Source organism: Mus pahari, chromosome 4, assembly GCF_900095145.1.
Source record: "Mus pahari chromosome 4, PAHARI_EIJ_v1.1, whole genome shotgun sequence".
NCBI lineage: Eukaryota > Metazoa > Chordata > Mammalia > Rodentia > Muridae > Mus > Mus pahari.
Window position 1 is genome coordinate 108,323,411 of NC_034593.1, and position 27,144 is coordinate 108,350,554.

At 38.2% G+C, this 27,144-nt stretch overlaps 1 protein-coding gene across 1 annotated transcript in view; it reads right to left on the reverse strand.

The window, feature by feature from the left end:
• Positions 1 to 26,856, reverse strand: part of Ptbp2 (polypyrimidine tract binding protein 2) — a 66,608-nt gene extending 39,752 nt beyond the window's left edge. Inside the window, exons 1-3 of the mRNA XM_029537184.1 lie at positions 26,706 to 26,856; positions 24,874 to 24,904; positions 6,687 to 6,762 (exon numbers count right to left, since the gene is read on the reverse strand). Coding sequence (XP_029393044.1) covers positions 6,687 to 6,762; positions 24,874 to 24,904; positions 26,706 to 26,713 — 115 coding nt within the window. The 5' untranslated portion in view covers positions 26,714 to 26,856. The remainder of the gene's footprint in view (positions 1 to 6,686; positions 6,763 to 24,873; positions 24,905 to 26,705) is intronic.
• Between the last annotated feature and the right edge of the window lie 288 nt (positions 26,857 to 27,144).

A 27,144-nucleotide genomic window follows, 5' to 3' on the forward strand; every position in this document is an offset into this window, starting at 1 on the left:
TTTTATCAGACTATCAGAGCAACAGGGTAAGTTAGACTTTGGATGAGCCCATCAGGTATTAAGCATTAGGATTCTTCTCTAGTTTTTCATACCTTGTTAGTTTACCTACTTTTACCTGGATGTACCACAATTGTGTATCAATCTACCTACTAAAGGACATCCCATTTTTTTCCCTCATTTTGTTATAAGAAGGTTTTCATGTCATACCCCTTTCCCCAGACATAATTTTTATTTCCTTTGAATAAACAGGAAAGAGTACAACTTTTACAATGTTTAAGAAGATGATTACTTTTATAAGAAAATACAAAATAAGTCTCCCCAAACAACTGTATCATTTAGTATTCCTACCAGTAATAAAATCCTACTGTCTATATCATCATCACTATTTGGTGGTATCAATGTTCTGACTTTGGGTCATTCTAAGTATCTGTACCTATAAAATATGTTGTGTGACCAATTTCAGTATGTGCATATATATTTCATGAAACCACCGAAAAAAGTTGGCCCTCTAGATAAGTAAGTTCTTTATATGTGGATTCTACCTTGAATTTGTGGAAAAGTCCCCAGAGGAGGTAAGGATTCCACAAGACCACCAACAGTCAACTGACATGGACCCTTGGGGGCTCCCAGAGACTGAACCTCTAACCAAAGAGCACATATGGGCTGGACCTAGGTCCCCAGCCTCGGCACGTATGCAGCTTAGTTTTCATGGGATTCCCCAATAACCAGAGTGGGGGCTTACTCTAACTCTGCTGTCTGCCTGTGGATCCTATCCCCCTAGCCGGGCTGCTTTGGCTGGCCTCAGTGGAAGAGGACATATCTGACTCTGCACTGACTTGAGGTATCAGTCGGTTGGTACCCAAAGGGGACTCCACCTTTCTCAGAGATGAAAGGGATGGAGGGGGGGGGGAGAGCAGCCATGAAAGGGGAGGCCAGGAGGAGAGGGACTGTGATGGAGATATCAAGTGAATAAATAAGTAAATAAATGGAAAGATATGAATAAATGAAGAAATTTTTTTTAAAAACTTGCATTTCCTACCTGCTTATCTCTATCCAAATGAGATATAACAATTAGATATCATAATATACAAGATTTAAAAATGTACAGAAAGATGTATATTGGTTATATAAAAATATCACATCTTACAAAGAGATCTTTGGCATGTTGGGAGGAAGAGGGGCAGTCCTACAACCAAGCTGTCACAGAGGTAAAGCTGTACTGTTATATATAATCGTCCTTCTCCAATCTGTTTATGCCTTGTCATGCCATTTCTACTGTCCTTTTCCTATCTGTGAATTACCTAGCAGCCAATATGACTTAATTATCATTTCTTACAATTTACTATTTATAAATTTATCATCTATAGGCATACTTAATTTTTAATCGCCTATCTTTTACCAAACTTGACCTGGAAGTTTCTCTCTGCAATTCTGTCAGTAACTCATACTACAGAGCTAAGCGATACAACATTGCACAAACAGTACATAATGCCAAAACAGGAATGTATCCTTTCATTTGCTGATGGATATTCAAGTTGTTTTAATTTTGGATTACTATAAATATAAACTACTCAACCTTCACATAAGACATTTTAATGAACTGCATTTACTGTGAATACCTAGGAGAGAAAACAAGAGAATCCTACAGTATAGTGCTTTAAGTTAAGAAACTGCCAAATAAAGGCAGTGAGTGCACTTGCAGAAGCCATCAAGGCCCTTGTGAAGCCTCAGGCCATCAAGCCCAAGATGCCAAAGTGCCCCAGCTGCAAACTCAGCCCTCTGGCTTTCATCACTCACCCCAAGCATGGGAAGTGGATTCGAAGCTATATGGCCAAGGGTCACAGGCTCTGCAAACCAAAGGCCAAGGTTCAAACCAGGGCAGCAGCCAAAGTTCCAACTCAGGCTCCCAGAGGTGCCCAGGCCCCCTGTGAAGGCCCCATAGAAAAGGTTCCTGCCAGTGTGAAGTCAGACAGACTGCTGTGACACACTGTTTGCAGATGACCAGTGTCCTATGCTGTTTTTACAAATAAACTGGAGGCAAGATGAAAGAGAAAGAGAAAGAGAAAGAGAAAGAGAAAGAGAGAGAGAGAGAGAGAGAGAGAGAGAGAGAGAGAGAGAGAGAGAGAGAGAGAGAGAGAGAGAGACAGAAAGACAGACAGACAGACAGACACACTAAACTGCCAAATAGAGAAATCAACCTAGGCTTACCAAGAACTGTCTCCCTACTTACTTAATGACAGAAGAAGCTATGTAGGCTACTGGTAGAGAAAAGATATCAACGGTCTCATCTAGCAATAGATCCTGAATGCTACAACTACAATATCAACCTACCTAAAAGGAGATGCCAGCCCACTGACTCCACAGTGGCATGACAGTTATAGCAGTAACTAACCAATGACTTTCCACTTTGAATCCTGCTCTATGTCTGTCACTGTAAACCTGGCCAAAAGCTTAAAACTGGAGAGACCATAGGCCCAAAGGAATACTATTGTTGTTTTGTTAACTACTCATGCTGTCAAACTACCCTCTAAATATTTACTCATGCCCACAGGTTTGTGTTACTCTCAAATCTGGTCAGAGAAGTTTCTTTTTTGCAGCGTGTAGCTACTATTAAAGCAGATTCACAGCTGATCAAAGTACTGGGTAATAGTAACGATCAATGCTTAGTTGTAGATGAGTCATCTATATTGACCTTCCCCAGCCAAAGCTCAGTGTTTATAGAACCAGGACCAAAAAGGTAAGAGTTGATGAATGAAGAGGAAAGCTGCGAAATATGAACTTCTGAACTGAGCAAGGAGCTTGTATACATGAATTCACAGCAGCTGTGGTTACCTGGACACCATCAAGCCAGTCACAAAACCCAAGATGGCCTGGAAAGCAGCCCTGAGTAGATGATGGGTGATGAAGGCTTAACAGTCAGTTTCTTTTCAGATATGTCTGCTGACAAATGGCTCATGCCTGTGTATGGCCATACATCTAAGCTAACACAAGCAGCACTAACTGAGGGGGTTGCTAATAACAACAAAAAGGAAGACACAAGGTTGGGAAGAATAACAGGGTACCAGGTAGTAGAGTGGGAAGGACGTAATGATGACCAAAACACAAAACATTTTGATCAATTTCTAAAACTGGGGTTGTTAATCACCTTAACTGCTAAATTTGAATTTGCACATTTCTAAATTTATATATACAATATGATACTAGTCTTTATATTTATACTCTTTGTAAAAATATGTGGTAATAACATGGCTTGCCTTTCTTCTTAAATGTCTTTAAAGTGCACACATGTTTAATTCTTTTGTTCTTTCAGACAAGTTTTTAGAATCACTGTCACTAAAATGTCTGCCTAACCTAAGTCATGGAGCATTTCTACTGTTTTCTTCTAAACTTTTTCTAACTTTTAGACTTACATTTACAATATAGTCCATTTGAAGTTCATTGCCACCTCATCAGAAGACAAAAAAACTCACTAGGAGAGGGATGGGAAAGCAAGAGCTATAGCTTTCTATTAAATCTCTGTTTTCCATTAAGACTTTGCACCTCCCACCAACATCAGGGGCCCATAAATATGTGGGCTTACTTTTGAATTCTCTATATTATGATCTACTGACCAACCTATTTGGTCAGGAACCAATATAATTCTCTTTTGATTTTTGTAATTTACAGTTATTTTCAAAATCAGACTATCTTCCAGTGTTTTCACTATTATCTACTAGCTACACTTAAATCATTTTATAGAGATATTACTAGGATTTTAGCATATAAACTCAAGCTTAGAATGTTTTTATGTTAAAGTCACACTATTATTTTATATAAAATGAGAACATCTTCACTTTTGGGCTGCTATCATGGTCTCATATATGTAATCAATAAAGTCTATGATACAAAGTTTCCACTATATAATTTATAAGTGTAATGTACAGAAATTCAGAGAACACAAATTCAAATGACTGAGACTGGGTTAAAAGAAGAATCATTTACATCTGCCATTTCACAATACTATTCAGAAATAACCTTTATGTGCTCTGAGATTTTAGCTAATGTCATTCTATTAAATCTAAAAAGGTTAGCCTGTACTCTTTTAGTGTGGACTTCTTGTTAAATGTCTTTTGCATGGATATTTCTAATATCTTTACTATTAGTTTTCAATTACTGGGTACTTTGTGCCTCAGTCTATGTTTGTTTTTCAAATTAACCTAATAATAGGGAGGATATTTACTGAGCTGCTTTAAATTCATGTTTCCCACAAACTTTTAGAAGTGTTCAATAATTTCTATTTCAAATACAGACATACATGTGTCTATACATACACACACACACACATATATACACATACGTACACACATGTGCGTGCGCGCACACACACTGTCCCACTCACTCTGTGCTATCCAGAAATCCAAATCCAGGGTAAGGAGGAGGGTAAGACTGCTTGCTTCTTGGCTGGTATTCCCATAGGTGTACTTTTTGTTAAACAGTCAATAAATTTAACTCATTTTTATGGAAATCTATTAACCATTTTCATGTTTTAATCTCAACAAGCAAATTTTTCACTTCAAATATTCAATTGTTCAGTCAAATTATTTTTATGCTTTAAAAATACAAGAAATCTTTATCTAAAGAAATTCCATTCTCTGTTCAGTTATTTTAATCTTTCCCTTTAAACTTAATTCTATGGCCTTTGCATACTAATTCTCCTATCTAGACATTTTAGAAGTCTCCCCCTATGGTACACCTCACCCTCTAGGTTTTTATTTTTCTCTTTCTTCATACAATCTGTATTTTTTATTGTAGGCTAATGATATTATGTATGACAGATATAGAAAGATTAAATTCTATTTTCATCCTTAAGGGCTGTTTTACATATATGTATATTTTTAACCAGACAACTAAATTTCATATGAAATCTTCATGCCTGTCACATTAGACTTCTATCTAGTTCCTTCAACAAATGGCACTTACCACCAAATATAGTTTTATTAAAGATCTGGGCTTTCTATATTCAAATTCTAAGTTGAGGATACCCTGGAATGTGCCTTACAAACTTCTCAGAACTCCAATGCCTCAGAAAGTGTTCTTCCTATGAGCTAACCACATAGCTCTCAGGCCTATAGTAAGGCAATTATGATAGATATTGCAAGCTTCCTACCAGTACAAATGTAACTAAGCTTGTATCATTTTGCTATGGCCACCACACCAACTTCTGTCTGCCTAAACTGCACAACTTCCCTTTATCCAGGATCCATGGCCTAAACCCTGCATGATTAGTTCTAACGTGTTTCTTTGGTCCAGTGGGGCCTCTGTGCTTTGTCTATGTAGTCATGGCAGTAGGTGCTTCAAAACAGAAACCTAAAATGATCACGAGACTCATGGCAGGTGTTCCTTTCATTCAAGCTTATCATTTCTGTTCATCAAGTTCAACAAGCAAATTTGGTTTGTGGGCTTGGAAGATGACTGGGAAAAGGGTCAAAGCTACTACAGTTACTCACATATAGTCTAAATATTAAGTTTTAAAACATCCCTACAATCAATTACTATGTTATATATCAAAAAACTGACAAAGCAGAGTTGCAGACATTTAATTGGTTTATCGTCAGAATCACGGTCTTGTGATACCGTTTTATAATTATTGTACAGAAAAATGAATAATATATACTAAAAATTCAGCTTTCCACACAATCATGCTGCAGTTAGCAAATACTTTCCCATTTTTAGTTAACTGAAAGAAGTGTGTTCCATCCTTTATAGGAGAAAATACAAACTAGTTTCAGGAAGATAGGTGTAAATGTTGAGTCTTGAGATAAATATAATAACAATATTCAAAATAAAGTCATAAAATTAAAACCTAATATTAACACATATTTCTTCTTCAGACATTAAAATATTCTTGAGACCTACCCAAGAAAAGCTCTAAATGTATAAATAAACGCTCTTAGACTTATAAGTAGACAACAAAATGGAAATTCATTAAGAAGTCAGAGCACAAAGGGTGAAACTACAGGGAAGACACTGTGTAGGTCAGGTTCAGGTTGTTACTTACAGCACAGGCAATAGAGCTATGGTATAAAGACAGGTGAAACAAACAAAAATTCACAATCTCAGAAAGATGCAAATATGAGGCATGTGAGAATGGGTGTGTGTGGGTGTGTGTGTGTGTGTGTGTGTGTAATTAAAAAGCAAGTTATTAAGACTGAGCTAGTCTGAGGTGCCTATAGTCCCAGCTACATGGGAAACTAACACAGAAGGACTACTTGCCCACTTGAGCCCAGGAGGGGAAGGTCAACCTGGACAGCAGTGAGAAACTGTCACAAAAGGGGGCGGGGGTGGATAAAGAAAGAAAAAGAAATTAAAGCTTTCGAAAATATTAACTACAGGATCCAGGATCTAGATAAGTCTACAACCCACATTTAAAAACAAAAGTTTTAAGTAAGAAATGTACCATGGTTAAAAAGAATAAAGGGGAAAGTTTTAGGACTGAGGTATGTATGGTAGTGTTTCCCTGGCATGGGGAAGAGCACCAATTCAGTTCATAGCATCACAGGAACAGGTAAATAAATTCAATCAGATTTATACACTACTTGTCCACAAAAATTACCAATTTCAGGTTTCAAAACAAAAGCTATTCTGGCATAAACTATGATTTGGCTTTAACACTCTGCCCTGGAAAACAGTCAGCCTGCAACACTTACCTGTAACTACCATGCCACTCATATTAGAGTTGGGGCTACTGAGAACACTGCCTGAGAGTAGCTCGTCAGATCCTCTCTAGAAAAAAACAAAACAAATTACTGTAAGTCACGGGGATTAAAAAATAATACAAAAGTTTATCTCTTATTTCTGACTTTTCTACTGCTGCACTCAAATGAATCCCTAAGAAAGTGGTTCTCAATCTCCCTAATGCTGTGACCCTTTAACGCATTTCCTCATAATGTAGTGACCACCAAGCTTAAATTATTTTATAACTGTTAAATTTACTACTGCTATGAATTATAATGTGTAGATGTGATTTGCAGGACATCTGATATGGGACCACCGTGGGATTGAAACAACAAACAGGTCGAGAATCCCTGCCCTAAAACAAAGGGTAACTTCACACCTCTTTACTCTCCCATCTACACCAAGTAAAGGTGTTTCTTTCCCTCTTTTGCCCAAATCCTAGTAAGAAAAAGTTTAAAGTTCCATAACTGATTCTTTGGGAGACCACACCTCAAATTTTTACCAAAAGGAAAGAAAAAAGGAGGTCAGAGGAGGCAGCCTTTCTCAAAGTATGATTTTCTCTTCCACTCTAACAGTGTTACTCATTCAGATAATCATTCAAATTTCAAAATGGGGTGCTTGTCATTAGCATAATAAAAAGGAAGTAAAAAATACGGACAACTAGAACACTGAAAATAAAACCAACATAGTAGGAATGAAAATTTTTATCTGGCAAAATAAAACAAAAAGATATGTATGTATGCATGTATACATGCACGCATGTATGTATGTAGGTAAGTATGTATAAATAAATAAGACAGGGAAAGGTTATACTGTCTCACATGTTCAAACCACTCGGTGATGTTTTAGATATATTGAAAATAGCTGTATGTTATAAAAATATAATTCACTAGATAAACATTTAAAGTAACTAAGTCAACTGTTTTGTCTATTTTAACAATGTGTGTATTTAAAAAATGTATTTATTAGCATAGAAGGTCATTAATATTTAAAATAACTAAAAAATATTGGATTAATGAATGAAGTTGAACACAAAAATCAAGATAATAAATTATGAAATATAAAAAGACAGTTGAAACCAAGTTACTGTATACACAAATGTTGGCTCCCAATTACAGGATTGGGGTTTCATATAGTGAATAAAGTCAGCTCATCAGTAAATCGTTCTGTATCTGATTCTAAAAGTAAACAGGTTGGAGATCTTTGGTGCTTTATTTACCCAAACAAGCCACACAACCATTTAGAAGGGTTTCTGATGTCTAAACATCCACCATTACCCCTACACACATCCCAGCTTCCAAAAGTAAACATGATATCCTTTCAAATGTGCATTATCACTGTATCTTTCAACTTGCTTAATTTCTTTTCTACCCTAGGGGTTCATAAGGAACTACCAAGAAATGGGTAGGAAATTCTGCTTCTAAATTAAAGGGAAACCAAGTCTTTACTCTTAATTAACTGTACATGCAGAAGGCTGACTCTCTTCCTTTTCTCTACAACAAATCTTTTTGGCAAAATCTTTTGGGATTTAAAAAAAAAAAACTATATTGGTCATTTTTTCATCCAATTATTTCATACCTGTTGTTGACATTTTATACATATTCTGTCAGAATACACAGTTTATTTGGAAATAACAAGTACTGAGGACTGTATCTACAGCTGTTCTATACAAGGAAATTATGCTCACCCTTTCAGTGTAAAAGGCTCATCACTACTATGACCAAGAGAAATGATTCTACAACAAAGCTGTTAAGTTTAACACACTGTCTAGTACAATATTTTTACATGAAATATCTTATTTAACCTAGTTCTTTACCTTGGACTTTATAAAAACCAGGAAATAATAATTGATGACTGTTCCATTTTGTTGGCTACTGAAAACAAATCAAACTTTTAGTACTTAAATTCAGAATCAAAACCTATACTAAGAATATGTAATCTTTAAAACTGTTCATCTAAGATGTCAACTGGTTTTACATTCAACTAAAAATTTTATATGTCAAAATTAGCTTGAGATGTCTCTTGATAAATGAGTATGATCAGAAAAATATTGACATCTACTATAACAAGTGATCATTTCAAAAAATGTATCTTACAGAATGCTCACAATAACGGAAATTTCTGAGAGAAATGAATATGGTTAAAAAAAAATGGCAAGTCATTTGCCATTAGTTTCAAAGGTACAAGTCAGGTTTTCTTCTGTTATTTGTCAGTCTTCTCCTATCATAACTGAGCCTACCTATCATCTACTACTCGCTGGCAAAAGAGTTCTTAGGGTTGCCAAGAAGGCAAGCAAAAACTGTGAGCAGAAGTTGAGAAGTCCATGCGCCCTGCTAGAGTAAAGACTGACATCCAAGCACTCCCTACTCTAAGATGCCAGCCTAGGAAATCATAACCTGAAGAAATAAAACTGTATCAATTCCAGAGAAAAACTAGATTTTCAAAAAGAACATGCTCAACCTTGATACAGAGAAAGGACACAGCACCAAGTACCTATGAAAGGCTAAAAAAGCACTCACACAGCCAATAAACATACAAAACGATTACACACTTAGTAGATTGACAGCCAAAAGTTACATTTTAAGGACTAAAACTACAAACCTGCAAAAGAATACCAAGAAGAAAGGGAAAATGTAGCAGTTACACATTATCACAACAGGTAAAAAGAACAAAAGCACAGGGAAAAGCAAATCGAAGAAATCTGGTTTGTTGAAATCATTTTCTTACACCAGCAGAGAGAAACTTTAAAAAATTTTTATTTCAAGGATCCCTAATAAAGAAACTAAATCTAAAAGGAAATATTGGGTAAAATCCTATCAGTACATAGTCTCAAAGTCCCCAAATAATAATGGAAATAATTAAAGACAGTATTCTTTAATAAGTTTAATAAAATTAATAAAATGAGTAACTTTAATAAGTTCTGCATGATATAATGAATATATGCATGTGTACATTCAAACACACAGGTCTTCAGTTCAGTTTTCTGGAATATAGCTCTAAAACGCATGATACTCCCAAGATAGCTGATGAGTGGAAAGCTCAAGGCAGGTTCAAGATAACTAGTCACTGCAAGGACAAGAAAGATGAAGAGGGGCGGGGAAAGGTTAAGTTGATCACCAACAGTCAATGGTTTGGTCAATCATGCCTATGTAATGAAGCCGCATCCATAAAAATCCGATTGTTTCCAACTTTAGTGTATAGAGATTTCAGGAGAACAGCACCCTAGAAAAGTTCTACATCCCCCTCTCACCTGAGCACCTCATCATCTTACTCCTAATGACATTCTAAGTCTTTTTCTTTAGGAAATTAAGTGATCTCAAGACAGCTATGGGAACCACACATCCTGAAGCAAGTTACAAAAACCAGGGGCTTCTGACAGGCATCCATCCCAGAACGGAGAGAATTTGAAGACAAAACCCTCAACCTATAGAATCTAAGGCTTCCTCTGGGGATTATGTCAGAAGTTATTTGGAGGACACCCAGCTGGTAATCTGTTATTAAAGAATTATTTGTTTGCTGGTAAGAGAAGCCTTCAATCTTTATGGGGTCAGGAAAGTACTGCCACTGGGTATGTATAGGAAAGAAGAAAGTTAAGCTTGTTTTCCAAACATATTCCAACAGGCTTTCAACAATCAACAAAAGACAGCCAGAAAAACAAGAGAAAATTTAAAACCTGCAAGAAATGTGTTCATATAATTTTAACAACATGAAAATGGAACATGTGGCCACATTAAAACACTGGTAAACCATGGGAGATATCTTTCAAGACAGCAGAGTAAAAAAGAACTTTTGAAATAAAATACCAACAACACAGGGACTAACCCCAAGTATCAACAGATGGCACTGTATGAAAATTAAGTTTCGGGCTGGTGAGATGGCTCAGCAGGTAAGAGCACCCGACGGCTCTTCCAAAGGTCCAGAGTTCAAATCCCAGCAACCACATGGTGGCTCACAACCATCCGTAATGAGATTTGGCGTCCTCTTCTGGAGTGTCTGAAGACAGCTACGGTGTACTTACATATAATAAATAAANAAANNAANAAANNNTAAAAAAAAAAAAAAAAGAAAATTAAGTTTCTATACAACAAAGGAAACAATTAGCAGAATTAACAGCCAACAAAATGGGAGAAAATCTCTTCTCACTATGCTTCAGACAAGGGGTTATATCTGAATTTACAAGGAATTGAAGAAAGTACATGCTAAGGAAATCAAAAACTAGCAAAGAATCAACAGTGTTCAAAAAATAAATGAAAATGACCAATAACTATATAAAAGCATCCAACGCCCCTAGTATCAAGGAAACACAAACCTATTTTGAGACACCACCTCACCTCAATAAGAACGGCAATAATTAACAAATCTCACATCAAATTTTGAATAGGGTGTGAAAAGAGAGGACTCCATTCTCTGTTGGTAGTGATTGGGGTGGACTAATACAACTACTGTAGAAAGCCACTTGGAGATTTCTCAAACACTTTCAAAAGAACTACTACTTCACTCCTTGGCTCTTCACTCTCCAGAGAATGCCCTATCCTTCTATAAAGAGATCTGCACCCCATGTTTACTGCTGCTTTGGTTACTTTAACAAAGAACAGAAATTAACCTAGGTGTCCATCAACAGAAGGATGGATAATAGTGATATACAAGTGTGGGGAGAGAGAGAGAGAGAGAGAGAGAGAGAGAGAGAGAGAGAGAGAATGAATGAATGAATATGAATGAATGAATACTAAGTCCTAAAGAAAAATGAAGCTAAAAATGTTGCAGGAAAATAAATGAACTAAGAATGTATAGTATTAAGCAAGATCACACAATCTCAGAAGGACAAAAACCTGCATTCTCTCTCATACGTGAAATGTAGCCAATATATAATTAGGTAAACAAATGTACATGTGGGTAAAGTAACAGATTACAAAGACCACAAGAAAGGCTAAATATAAGGATTTAGAGGATGAAGATGGACTAAATTCAGGCAATGAACATGAGTTGTAAAAGAGATAAAAATAAGGCTATTTTTTTTTTCTAATTCTGATTCTGTCCTGGATCATTTTTTTTTCTTCCTAGTGCTGGATAAGTGTATGAAATGTATCTGATGTTGCAAATGTAAAGGTTAACGTGAAGCTCCATATTAAAAATATGGAGCTTTTGATCCCAGCACTTGGGAGGCAGAGGCAGGCAGATCTCTGAGTTCAAGGCCAGCCTGGTCTATAGAGTTCCAGGAAACCAGGGCTACAAAGAGACCCTGCCTTTAAGAACCAGATAGGTAGGTAAGTAGACAGACAGACAGATGGGTGTGTGTGGATGGATGGATGCCAAAAAAATGTACACACCATTATCAGGGGGAACAACCAGGAACAAAACAAAAACAAGCAAACGACAACCAAAAACCCACAACACAACACAAACCACGAGACTAACAAAAATTAAGAAACTAAATAAAAAAGTGTCAGTAACAATTTGAAATGTAACACTTCTGTACTTATCCGAGACATAAATCAGAATGAAACCATGGGAAATAACACACTGCTGCTTGGTAAAGTTTAACACACTCAAGCCTCGGTGTACACTTTCAAAAACGGCCACACATACACCAGCACTGTTCAACTTTAAAAACCTTATCCCAAATATCCACCAAATGAGAAAATTTGAACATTTTCACAGAAGAGCTCTCCACAGTATTATGCAACTGCACATATAATTTGGCTAATTACTGAAATCTTCACTGAATCAAAACAGAAGTCACAGCCAGAGTCAGGTGTACTGGCTTACATGGGTAACCCCAGCACTCAGGAGACTGATACCGGACTGCCTACATCATGGGTTCAAAGCCAGTCTAAACTACAGTGTGAGACCCTTCCCTACCCCCAAAATGACAAATCATGGGTAACTATTTTTATAAAATCTATTACATTTGTACATTTGTATACCTATGTGTACACACACAAACACATATATATACCAAAGTATCAGGGAGAAATTAAGTTTTGAGATTCTCAGAGACTTAAAATGAGTGAATCCTCATACCTTGTGTAAGACATGGCTTATAGCCTGCACACATCTTCCAACATATAAAGTCTTTAAGTTACTTACAAAATATAATACAATATAAATTGTACATATATGACATGTTTACAAGAAAAAGTCTTCACATACTCAACCAATTTAAAGGCAGTATTTTCAATACACGATTACCTGAATGCTGAACATATAAGCCAATGAGCATGGAAGAACAAGTGTATTATCTTGTTCAATTACATGACAAAATTATATTTGAAAGAAAAAAATCTTTAGGATACACCTGTGCTAAATGCCCAGGTAGGTAAAGAAAAGAGCATACAGCCATACACATATATGTAGCATTTACATTTTAAGTGGTAGATAAGAGATTGCTAATATTATCACAAATAAATTTAATTGAAGGTTCCAGGGAGAAAACAATGAATAAAAACAAGGCATTTTAATGACCCCGAATAAGCCACTTCTGTGAAATAACATCTAACCAAATGATCAGAAAAAATCAGAACAAATTACAATCAAAATTGTAGATTAAGATATCACACAAGGCCAGGAATAGGGATAAGCCAGTAAAATGGTGCAATCTTGATGACAAGAGTTCAGATCCCCAGAACCCATGTATAAAGGTGGATGTGGAGTTACTCATCCGTAGTAATCCCAGTACTGCTACAGAAAGATGGAACGTGGAGACAGGGATTGTCCTGAAACTTCCAGGACAGCTAGGCTGAAGTTCAATAGAAGATGAAAGTCAAAATATTCTCAGGAGTTGTCTACTGACCCCACATGTACAATGAACAACATGGTGCACACACACACACACACAAGTAAATAAATGTTTTAAAAGCTATCACAAAATTATTTTACAAGCAACAGATAAACTTGATGCTACATAAAATTTGGATCATGTTCTGGTCCTCTCTCCTACTTAACAAGCAAGACTTGTTTTAAAGATTCATTTACTGTTTTATGTATGTGTCAGCATGTGTTCATGGCACATGTGTACAGGTACCCACTGATTATAAAAGAAAGTGTTAAAGACTGTCTTATTTCCTCAACCACAGGAGGAACATGGGGGCAGGAGCTGATGTGCAGGCCATGGAGGGATGCTGCTTTCTTGCTTACTCATCATGGCTTGCTCAGCCTGCTTTCTTACAGAACCCGGTACACCAATCCAGGGATAGTACTGCACAGTGGGCTAAACTCTCTCCCATCAATCATCAATTAAGAAAACACCCTAGAGCTTGACTTTTTTGGCATTTTCTCAACTGAGGTCCTTCATTAAATATGACTCTAGCTTGTGTCATAAAGTTAATCAGGACATGTCCCCTGAAGTTGAAGTTACAGGTGGTTATAAGATGCCTGATATGAATCATGGGAGCCAGAACCTGGGTCCTCTGGAAGAGCAGCAAGCATTCTTAACTGCTAAGTCATTGATCCAGGCCCAAGATTTATTTTTAAAGGACAATATATACACGAGATATACAAAGGAAGAATGCATGGACCATACTCTTTTTGGCCAAAGAGCCTCAAGACTCAAGAAAAACAGGTCAAAACAGTAGACTGAAAATCTGTTTTGTTCCTTCGAAATCATCCTAATATTGATTTATCCATTCTATTTAGATATCCATAAAATCTACTGGAATATAAACTCTATAATACATTCCATGTTTATCCAAACACAGTAAGATGCCTTTCATGAAAAGCATAGTGAAAAAGAAAAATGCAATCAAGTTCAACTGGTTTAACCAGATATAATTTTGAAACAAATTCTAAATAACTGAATCAAAAAAGAAATCTAAACTTCAAATACAGACTTAAAAACTTGAAGATCTTGGCAGAGAAGTATTAATCATAAGCTGAAAATCTGTTTAATCTTCCTCATAGTAAAACAAATCCAAATTAATTCTGTATTTGGATACTTTCTCACTCACCAGACTAGCAACACTTCCAACTCTTCCTTTTCCTGAGACAGGGTCTCTCACTGGGACCCAGAGCTTACCTGATCTTTCTACAACAGCTAGTCAGCAAGCCCTAGAGACCCTGTGCCTCCCCTACCACCTACTTAGGGCTACAGGTACAGACTACAAAACCGCTTTGTACTATGAGACTCTGGCATTTGTATTTCTGGGTAGCAAAAACCACCCCACACAAAACATTTAGGGATATCCAGTAAAACTGTATTTGTATTATACATTGATCCAACAACTTCCTATTTAGGACCTATTCTAAATAAATACTAGTTATTTTTCATTCTGGCAAGAGTAAAACCAGTGAAAGTCTACAGAAGGCATGGTTTGTTGTCCAGGAGGTATCATTTAGGAAAATGCCAAGATATAAGACATTACACATTATGTTTTCTACCTATTGTGGGAAGGAAAATGAAGAATTTATATTTGCATGTAACGAATGAGTTGGATAAACCAGTCAATTAATGAAAATACACATATAGAGAATACAAAGCACAGGGTGAGCTAGCTTTCCTTGAATGTAGCTTATTTTGGGTCTTTTTTTTTTTTAATTGGAAGAAAGATAGTTAAAATTTTTTTATTAAACCCAAAATTGAAAACAAATCTCTTTATTTTGCTGGTAGAACAGAGAGTAATTTCAATAAAGTTTAAAATTCAATAACTACATTGTGCTTCTATGAAATATGTCCTAAAGACAAAAACATGACTATTAAAAAAAATTCATTATTTTAAATAATGTTAGTACAGTATTAATATGGCTTTTAGTAAAGTAGTGTCTTTTTTAAAAGCTAGTGCTACATGTGGCAAGCTAGTGTTTCTTAAAGTGCTACACATGGTATACCAAGGTTAATATTAGCAAGCAAGATTTTTCAGGGACAAGAGATACAAAGATAAAATGAGGGGCTGGAAAGATGGCCCAGTGTTTAAGAGTGCTTGTCCTTACAGGACCTGGGGTTTGATTCCCAGTACCATATGTCAATTTTCAACTGTCCTTAACTCCAGTTCCAAGATGTACATGATACACAAACATACATGTAAGCAAAACACTCAAACACACAAAATAAATCTGAAAAAGAAATCAAATAAGCAAAAACAGTATTTTAAAACTCAAATAATCAAAACCAGTGTAGCTTTAAGTATGAATGAGAAATACTGAATGAACTCATAAGATATTTCTATCAAAAACTGCTAACTGTCCCTGAAAGAGTCGTGAAACAGGAACAATCTTAAAGAAGTATCCCCTGGCACATCATTATTGAGATTGCTAGGGAGCACTTTCTACACCTTGGGCACATGGTCTTTTGAAAAACATGGCTCAAACTTCAACCACATGTCAAAAGTTACTGGTATTTGAAGCTCCACTTGCCCAAGATTTAATAACATTTTAAAAATAGTCATTACAATAGACTACGAATGTTAAAATTCTTAATTTCAAGATGGTAATAATAACAAAAAAGGTGCCCGTACTAAATACACTGGAGGTTGATCATTAGAAAAACTGTGATGAGGAGGGGCTTGTGAGAGCCAAGCCCGCCCTCCCCAAGGTATTAGCAGTCAATGTCTGCCGGGAGAGAGGGTATCAGTTTTTTCAGTGGAGCAGCCACTGGTAAATTTCCCATACTCCAGTAAGTAGCCTCCCGCCCAGGTAGAGGACTTCTTGGGAAGGAGGGTTACAGCAAAAGAGAGAGGAATAAGAACAACTGTAATTCATTATATTCATGTATAAAACTATCAGAGAATAAAATCTATCCTGCTCCAGTTTTAAAAATTACATGTGGCTACAGTGTAAACACGTAATTTTTGAGCAATTCTTAGAGGACTTTTAATATATGAAGAAAAACTATGTTATTTTCACAACACCAGTAGGATTACACAATCACTTGTTACTGAAAGTGAATAAATGATAGGAGCATTCTATAATGAGTATGTCTGATGAATGTCACAAAAGGAACGAAGACAGTCTGCTCCTCCTGAAATAATACAACAGAAATGACATAGCACAGCAAGATATTCTTGCTAAATATTAAACCTGTATCACGTTTGATCAAGTTTCATCTAATTTTTATGTTCATAATTAATGAAGAAAATATAAGGAGCATATGAAACAAGCAGCAGAAGACTGAAGGGTGGAAATAGAAAGTATGAAGGACTGGGTATAGGAATAAACTGATTGATAAAAAAGAGCTCTAAGAGTCATTAATCAACATGTTGGCTTTTCCTGATTCCTAAAAGGAAAACTACTCAATAAGTTATTTTAACTTTTACTGTATAAAAAGAATACTGTCAATGTAATCAATATATATCCTTAACTTCTGATGTATTTTAATGAAAAATGCAGAACAGTTCAAGATCAATTTAAATTAGACAAAATGTGAGATTTTGTGTGGCAAACATTTAAAACACATTTTTAATAGTGGAATGCACTAGAACAATAATTCTCATCCAATGGTTATTTTGGGGTCAAATAACCCTTTCACAGGGGTGACATATCTGATATCCTGCATATCAAATAGTTATATTATAATTCCTAACAAAAGTAACAAAAGTACAGTTATGAAGTAGCAGTGAAAACCATTTTATGACCAGGGATCATGACAACGTGAGGAATTATATTAATGGGTCATGGCGTCAGGAAGGTTGAGAATCACCGCACTAGAGAAGAAAGTTACTACTCTCACTTTTAAAGCAACGAGGTATAAAAAGTCATTATATGAGCTATTTCTATAAATTTATATTTTAGTATGATACTATCTGAAACTATTACTATTCAATTACTAGTCATAGGACTCTTGACCACATAGCTAGAACATGAGATCCCCACACTCCAATCTGTCCCAGTTATTCTAACAGCTTGCAGGTACCGATGCTGCTTCCTGTGTAAACGCTTCAGTTGTTTCCTTTAAAAGCAACAGCTATAAACCTACTAGGACACCTAAAAGCTTGTAACTTCTTGGTATTGTCAGAAGTTAAATCTGTGTTACAATGTGCAACTTTCCATGAACATTATTGATTTACAGGGTTTATTACCTGGCAGGATCTGAACCTATTATAAGGAGCACTATAAAAGCTGATTAATACCTTCACATCATTTTACCCATACGTTCTCCATCCTTTTTTTCCCCTTCTTCCTCTTTTTGGCTTTTTGAGACAGTTTCTCTGTGTAGCCCTGGCTGTTCTGGAACTCACTTTGTAGATAAGGCTGGCCTTGGACTCACAGAGATCCACATGCCTCTGCCTCCGGAGTGCTGGGATTAAAGGCGTGCGTCACTATGCCTGGCCCTACTCTACCCTTTTTAAGTATTACCTCTTATTTGCTACAGAGAACTGACACACATTTATAGAATCTACAGAACGGCCCATGGCCTGCAACTGTTTGCTATAGTCTGTTGTGATCTATTCTGTTCTCTACGTTTCCAGTTAACTGATTGGTAGGTAGTTGTACATAAAGACTTCTCAGAGTTTTGATGTATGGGGGTGAGGTGGAACGGGAGGGTAGGTTACTAAGTAGGGTTTTGTCTATTAAAATAAGGTTCATTTAACAAGTGTATGGTTTAAAAACCAACAATATTCCTTTACATTTTGATTAATTTTGTTTTGCTAGACTGAGAGAAAAAACTGTTGACCAGTACTCTTACAGAAAGAGGGTAAGGAGAAAAACACCATTCAAAGTATTAAACTTGGTGCTAAATGACTGAATTTCTGCCAGTCACCACAGACTTGTCATTGCCTCACATGTCTCTCAACCCATCTACTAGGAAGAACAGCTTACTATTTCCAGGGAGTCCATTCTGTCACTGAAAAGTAACCCTGCCATAGCTATATGGCATTTACTTAAGACCTGGAGTCTCCACAGAGATGTGATCTTTCTATAAACTGGATCTTTTGTTTGTCCAACAAATAGGAATAAGGTAAAATAAAATCAGTTTTTATCTTTTTACTTACTGCTAAATTGTTCATGAATTATAAACATAGCCCAGGACACTTTCATAGTCATTATACATTTACTGAATAATGCTTAATATGTAACAGTGGAATAAAACTCAACACACTGTTTAGAAGTTTATGTTCAACAGAGCAGGCATTCGATAGATATTATGTTAGAAAACTTGAAATTTTTAGAAAAAAACCTGTAGCACAAAGTACATGCTATGGCACTAAAAAAGACTTTAATCAAAATCTTAAAAAAAAAAAAAATTAAAAACAGATACCTTATTTAAAAAAAAAAAGTTACATTCAACTATTACCAAAAGACATGCATAGTATTATTTAATTACTCATGAAAGCAAACCAATGATGAAGAATTCAATAGTCATATAGTACAACTTAAACTGTTAGTTAGAGATGAATGTGTTATTTTTAGAGCAGAATCTAATTTGGTAAAAAAGCAAGCTACTCTTAACAACAGGAATACTTTATCATCAATCTATTTATAAGCAGACCTTGATTTTTAGTTAACAAAAAGGAAAAAAAAAAAAAAAAACAACTGCTACAAATCTGGCCATATACAAGTCTGCAATAAAAGGCGCTGTATTAAATAGGAACAAACAAAATATAAAACAGCATATTCAATGAAAAGCAAGCCAAGGTTTAGAGGATGCCGTAGAAGCACCACTAAGAGGGATGTAATAGCTAAACCCTTTGTCAGAAAAGGTTTGTGTGTGCTTTGGTTGTAAATCTGACATACACTAGGGACAAAGGAACTTAGGCTGAGGAACTGTCTCTATCAGACTGGCCTATGAGCAGATCCATGGGGCTTTTTTGTTGATTATTGACAGGAAGGGCCCAGTTCACTGCAGATGGTGCTACCTCTGGAAAAGTGGTCCTGCGATGTATAAGAAAGCTGACAGAGCAAGCTATGGAAAATCCAGTCTCCTTCATGGATTCTGCTTCTTTCTGTTGCTGCCTTTTGCTTGTCCTGGCTTCCCTTGATGACAGACCAACTTGTAAGTCATATAAACCTTTCTTCCCCAAGATGCTTTTTCAGCCATGGTGTTTGTCATGACTACAGAGAAGCAAGTAAACCACTTGGTAGAGAACCATGTACCTTTTAATCCTAGCACTTGGCGGGGTAAGGGGAGGAGCACAGCGGTGAGCTCTAGGTCAGCCTGGTCTACACAATGCATTCTGAGACAGTCAGAGCTACAGTGAGAACCTCTCAAGTAAAGTAATTCCTCTTTAAAAAATCAAAAATAAAAATGTTTTAAAAAGGAAAAGTATACATTCACATGAAGCAAAGAAAGAAGGAAAAAAAAATCAATGAAGACAAAAAATTGACAGAAAAGTTCATGAAGTTGAAGTGAGAACATTTATACTATGAATCAATAATCAAAACAACACATGAATAATTAGTGTAAGAAAGCAGAGCTCTCAAGTGTCTGCAGGCTCTAGACTGGAGAGCAGGGAGAAGGACTGAGTGCAGAGGCGCACAACTGTAGTGCCAGCTTCCCCTGCAGGCAGACCTCAGACTCCAAGGTAGGTTTCATCTACATAAAAGTTTCAGGCTGGAAAAAAAATAATAGTAAGATCCTATCTCTAAAAGGAAAAAGAAAAGGACAATAGAAAGCATATAGGATGCACAGTATGTAGCTTAAAACTTCCCCACAGAGAAAACAGGCCCAAGACCTACAACCTACAGAGCCTCACTTTAAAATGGCATTCCTTTCTTAATGGATGGTTCGTAGAGCTTAAATTCAAGAGTCAGAAAGATAGAATATTCACCCTAAATCAAAGGACAAGTAAAACTGGCTACTCTCACCACTTCCAGTCAACTTAATACTTACTACAAGTCACAGACAAGGAAAAAAAGGCAGCCAAACAGCTGGTCATTAACAGTAAATATACAAATTCTGTTAGAATCTGAAACAAACATCAGATTTACAAACTGAATTTGGTAAAAGTGCAGAAAGCAAGAACACATCGTATTTCTAAATTCTTGCCCCAAACAATCCAAGTTGAACTCTCTACAGAACACTAACTACAGAAGCTGTGGATACTGAGGGATGAACTGAACATAAAACAAACAAAAAAAATATAAAACTTCACAGTGAAATCGTAAAGGCCAATGCCCAAAACCTTAAAGACCTATGTGAGTGTGAAGAAATAAACTTTATTTTGTCATTAATAGGAAAGTTCAATATTAAGTTGTCAGTTTCTCTCAAATTGCTTCACCAATTCATGCCAAATCCAGCAGGATTCCAGTATGCTTTCTGTGACTCAGAAGGGCCAAAACAACTGTGAAAAAACAACAAAGTTGGCAGAGCAAGGCAACTTGATTTCAAGAGTTAGTATGTACCTAATGCTTAATTAAAACAGTATGCCCCTGACATCTAGATAGATTAAAAACCAGTCCACAGCAGAGAGGACAGACATAAAAATCATATATAGATAAGCTTTTTAAGGCAACTTATTTTTGACAAAGCTGCAAGACTAATTAATGAAAACATTCATTTTAGCAAGCACTGGCTCGAAAAACTGATGTCAACATCTAAAATAAAAATTTTCAATCCATGGTCTCAACCTGTTTTGTGGGACTCGACTTTTTCTCTCTTCTCCCTGCTTCTCATACCGTAGTCTTCCTCTCTACCCCCCTTATTTCCTTCTAGGTTTTTGGTGCGTGTGTGTGTGTGTGTGTGTGTGTGTGTGTGTGTGTGTGAATGTAACAAAATGCAGAGGTCCTGAAAAATGTTAATTCCAAATGGAGAAGAGACCTAAGTATTAAACTGGAATGAAAACTCTTAGGAAACAAAAGTCATTTTACTTTAGGTAAGAAAGGCTTAAACAGGACAAACTAAACCATCCATAAAAGAAAAAGTTAACGAACAAAATGGAGTTTACCAGCGTAACAACTGCCCTTCACAAGTGCTGTAGAAAGAATGTAACGTAATGGAAAATGTGTGCAATCTACTCAATTAAAAAAATGTCCAAAATGAAACCTGACAAAATCCAAAAGTAAAACAGTATCTTAGAAACATGGACAAAATAAACAAGCTAGATGTGATGGCTATCGTGATTGTCAACTTGACTAGCCTGGAGTTAACCAAACCCAAGCTGGTGGGTATACCTGTAAGGGGTTTTTCTTGATGAAATCATTGGAGGCAGGAAGACCTATCCTACATCTCCATCTTTTGAAGTCAGAAGACCTAACTTCTGGTGCCAGCCTATATGAAGAGCATGAAGGAGAGACGCTTTTGCTTTTTGTCTGTTTGCCTTCATTCTCAAGGGCAAGTTCCTGAAGCATTCCTTCACTGGCATTCCAGAAGCTAGTCCTTTCTGATGTGGGCACATGACCAGCGGACACGGGAGCCTCTTAGACTCAACTATTATTGAATTCTTGGACTTTTGGCCTGGGAGAAAACCACTGTTAGACTAACAGAACCACAGCTGTGGTCATCTGGACGAAAATGGCCACATAGACTCAAAGGGAAAGCTATTATTTGAAAGGAGGGTGTGTGGCCTTGTTAGAGGAAAGGGTGTCACTGCGGATGGGCTTCAAGATTTCAAATATTCAAACCAGGTCTGTCTGTGTCTCTCTCCGTCTCAGTCTAAGTGTGTCTCTCTATGTCTTTCTCTGTTTGTCTGTCTCCCTCCCTCTTCCTCCCCTGCCCCCCTCCCCCCACTTCTCTCTCTGCTGCCTGCCAATCCAGATGTAGAACTCTTGGCTTCTTCTCCTGCACCATGTCTACCTGCATGCCACCATGCTTCCTGCCATGACTATAATGGGATTAAACCTTTGAAGCTTTATGCCAGCCCCAATTAAATGTTTTCCTTATAAGAGTTGCCTCCATCACAGTGTAACTTAACAGCAATAGAAATCCTACGACAACAACCTATAAGCTACTCTAATAATAAAGTTACACATGCATATATGTATATATGGGGGGTGGGCATTGATTCATTCTATAAATTCTCTTCCTCTAAAGAACCCTGACTATAATACACTAGTCATGGTGGTCTAAGCCTTTAATCCCAGCACTGGGGAGGAAGAGACAGCCAGACTTCTAGCTGGAGACTAACCTGGTCTATACAGTGAAACCTTGTCCCCCACCCACCCAAAAAACAACAAAAGGAAGAAGAGAACATCAGCCGGCAAAAGACACACTGAAAATACTCATAACAGATACCATACAGAAATAAGAATTAAAACCACAATTAAATTATCACTTCACACCCACTAAACCCTAATCGCACTGAGAAGTCTCTGGAGGAACTGAAGTTTCCTACCCTGGCGGTGGCAAGATGGTGCAACCACCGCGGGAAAGAGGCTGCAGTTTCTCAGTTAGTTAGACATATGCCCAACATAGGATTCAGCCATTCTTAACAATGGACCCCAAGAGAAATAAAAGCATATGTGCACGAAAACGTGCAGAAATGATCACAAATGCCCACTCCAGGATTTTAGTTACCATATAGCATGATGATACTAAGCAAACAGTGGGGAAGAGAACATTAATACCGTGTAAATAACTTAAAAGCTTCTGCTGAGTCTAATACCACAGAAGACTTCCCTTAGTCCATTTATTTAAAATTCTAAAAATACAAGCAAATCTGTAGTGAAAGCGATCACTTGCTTCTGGGGAAAGGAAAGGCAAAGGGGATGACAGAGGGGCAAGAGCACAGTCCTATGGGTAACAGGCTTCTACCTCGAGTGTAGTAGTAGCTTCGTGTGTGTGTGTGTGTGTGTGTGTGTGTGTGTGTGTGTGTGTGTACACGAAACATTTCATACTTTAAATACAGGCAATTTATGTCATACCAAAATAAAAATTTGAAAAGGTCAAGATATGTGTCAGAACACAATGTATTTCTACAAAAAATAAGAAATGCATGGTAATGTGCAAATCAGTAATTTTTAAAAATGTGAAAAACTTAACACATCTACACCTAACTGAACTGTGAATCAAGAAGAAATGTATGCTACATTTTCAATTATTTTAAAAATGCACATATATTACTTTACAACTATTTACTTGTAAGAAAGTTTAAGTGCTTGTATAAACTTCTGCAAACAATATTAAGAATTTAACCAATATAATAGAAAATGATAAAAAAAAATGGAACTTTAACTTTACAAAATTGTATATTAAACATTTTAGAATGGGTAGTGAATATTTTTATACAATTTTTAAGTAACAGAGCTATTACTTAACTCATTTTTATAACTTATCCTCTAGTAATAGACAGACCACAGAGTAATCAGTTAACTCATTCTGACAAAGTACCTTGTAACCATTTATTCTTTTATATAATTCACACAAGAAATCTATTTGGATAATAACTACAATATCAAGACATTTTGTACTCTTGACCTACTCCTGACTTCAAAGCTCTTACTATCTCAACTTGAAAAACATGACTGTCAATGAAACTAAATGTTCTACACAATATTAAAGCATGGGCCTCTAGATAATTATCACAGAAAACACAGTAAAATCCCTAACCTATTCTGAAGATTAAACCATCATGAACATAATTTTTTTAAGGTTTAAGAAAAATACCGAAGGTCAACTTCATTAAACCAGGTACACTTACAGTTCTCCTAAGGGTATTTATATGTATGGGGTTTTATATTTATACTTATAATTAAGGTTGAGGGACAGGAGAAATCCTATTACAGGCTTGGGCAAGGGTTAAAAGACAAAGAATCTGTCCTAACACGGCAGAAAGGCTTGCAACCAAACAATCTGTAATGCACCAAGACATTAAAAGGTCTATGCCTTCAAGGAAGTACCAGATGGTAGGCATGGAGTCAATTGTAAGGGCAGTTTTTCTACCCAAGAAGGGGGGGGGGGGAGGACCTACACAAGAAAGCTCTTCAGCAACTCAAGTTGAAAGTACTTAAAGCAACTGTGTTCTTCTTTGAAGTCAGGACAACTGATTACCAGTGTGATTCATTCCTAACACACACATTTCACTTTAATCAGAGTCAAACTGTCTTAACTAACAAACAACACTACTTAAAGAGGTTTAAAAAAAAAAATCAGCTTATTATCAAGTAATTAACATACCACAGTCATTAACAATATCCAACTGTACAGTTGTTTATAGACTCTTAACTTTACAAATTAAAGGAAATATTTTATGCTTGGCTTTTGTTGTCAAAGCTAACTGAAATTTTCCACTCTTTACAATGGTACTATATCCAACATCCCCAGTTTCCACTTTACTTTCAAATGTCATCTCCTACCTTCACACCAACAGCAACCTCAGTGACAATTCTGTAAAGGAAAAAATAAAAGTGTCAACCTCTTATTCTTCTAATGATCACTGCTTAACTTTAAAACTTTTAAGATCTTCATAAATTATCCAGGCCCTGGCAATACACAGATGCTCAGTGATAATTTTTTTTAACTATTATACACCTGGATTTTTATTTTTAGAAATAACTTTGAACCATGAGATGTTTCAGTCAGTTTTATGATCATTTTTAAGAAACTTTAACAGCAAGATGAAAATGCAGAAACACTATACTATTCCTACAGTGCGTATATACTGACATCAGCAACATGAGTTCTTTGGTAACCTAAACAGAATCTGGGAATTGGAAAATCATCTGGAGAGAATTCACATGTCTGAAGCTACATTTCCTGTAGTAAATAATACCCCATTAAGGTAATTTGTGGCAATGATTTTTTAAAGCCTTTTTATCTCTTTTAAAACACCAGATAACTAACTCTAGACTGATAACCGACTGAATAAACTCGGATTTTACTTTTTTAGACTCTTCAAGTCGAGACTCATTTTAATAAAAGGCTCATGTTAACTGGGTCTTTTAGTGCCCCTTCCCCTCTGTGGGCTGTGAACTGTGTCCCGCTTCTCTGAAGAATGAGTTGAACTGGGTCGTTGGGGATGTGGAGTTAACAAGGGCGCGACATTGGGGAGCCTGGTCTTTTCTTCTCACAGCTCTCTCATCTCACTCAGCATCCTCCTGTCTTCACGCCCCAGCCTCTCAAAGATGCAAGACGACTCTGATCCACGTTCCATGTTTGCTTGGGGGGGGGGGGGGGGGTTTGTTTGTGTTTTTTTTTTTTTTTTTTCTTGTGAGGACTCTAAGGTCTGGGGACCCTCGGGGAGGGTTTGTTCTGGATAGTCAAAGTGAGCGATTCAGTGACCTGTAGTACAATCACAATCACAATGCTGTACAAATGTCACCTCTCTACGTGAGGGTTTGTTTGTTTTTATTTATATTTTTTTTTTCCTCCAGAAACTAATCAAAGTAGGGGGCGGGGGAAGGCCAGCCCCGTGCGGATTATCTGTTGTCTCTGCCTTGCATGGCTTGTGGCCTTCGCCCATGTGACTGATGCTACCTCCAACACTTCATGGGGCTTGGTTTTTGTTTATGGTTTAATTTCTGGGCCCTTTGGGCCGAGCCGCGAATTTTTCTGGTTGTTGCCGTGGTGGTGGTGGTGGTAGAGGCATTTCGATGGCCTCCCGCCCCCGCTCCCAGACTCGGATGAAAACAAAGGAGTGTGACATGTGCCCTCCTCCCTCCCGCCGCCACGCGCCCTCCCCTTCCCCGCAGCTCCCACTCGGCGCTCCCGCCGCGGTGTTTCGGGCGAGGCCGGGGATGGCGGGCCTCCCGCTCCGCACAGGCCTCCGCCGCTTGGCCCGCTCGCGCCCGCGCCACCGCCGCCACCGCCACCGCCGCCGCCGCCGCCGCCGCCGCCACCCCAGGGTTCGGGTCTCCCCGCGGCGTCGACATGGCTCCCGAGGGGGCAGGGCCGCCCCGGGCTTCCCGCCCCATCCCCCGCAGTCGGGCCGCCCCGCGTCCCCACAGCAGCCCCGAGGCCTCCCCGGGGCCTCGCAGCCGCGGCCGCGGTTCGCGCCGGTCGCCGGAGCGGCCGAGGGAAGCCCGGGGAGGGGTGTGTGTGTGTGATGGGGCGGGGGGTTGGGTAACGGCGGCGCGGCCTGGGAGGGGCCGCCGGAGCCCCGCTTCCCCGGACCCGACCCGGATCCCGGGCCGCCGCCCCGCCGGCCTCGTCTCCCTCGCCCATCTCCTCACGGGCTCCCGGTACCTACCCGTCCATTGCCGAACCGGACAAAGCTTCGCTCCCAAGAACCGAGCCACGCAGCCAGCGAGCCACACAAGCGGCGAGAAAATGGCGGCCGGGGCCCGACGGAAATTGCCGAAGGTGCCGGAGCGCACGGGGCAGCGCGCGGCGGCGGAAAGAGCCGAGCGCGCGGGCGCCCGGCGGCGGCGGGAGACGAGCGGCGGGGCACAGGGACCGGGGGAGTGGGCGCCTCCGCCGTTGGCTGCCTCCGCCCGCCCGCCCGCGCGCGCGCTGGCTCCCGCCCTCGGAGACGTGCCCGCTGCAGTGGCTGCCTGGCTGGCTGGCTGGCTGGCGGGGCGGCCTGGGTTCCTTCTCTTCCGTGGGCGGTGTGAGTGGGACAGCCTGCGCCGTGTGTGCCTCAGGCTAGCCCGGACTGCAACCCTGCTGCTCTCACGCTGCTTCCATTC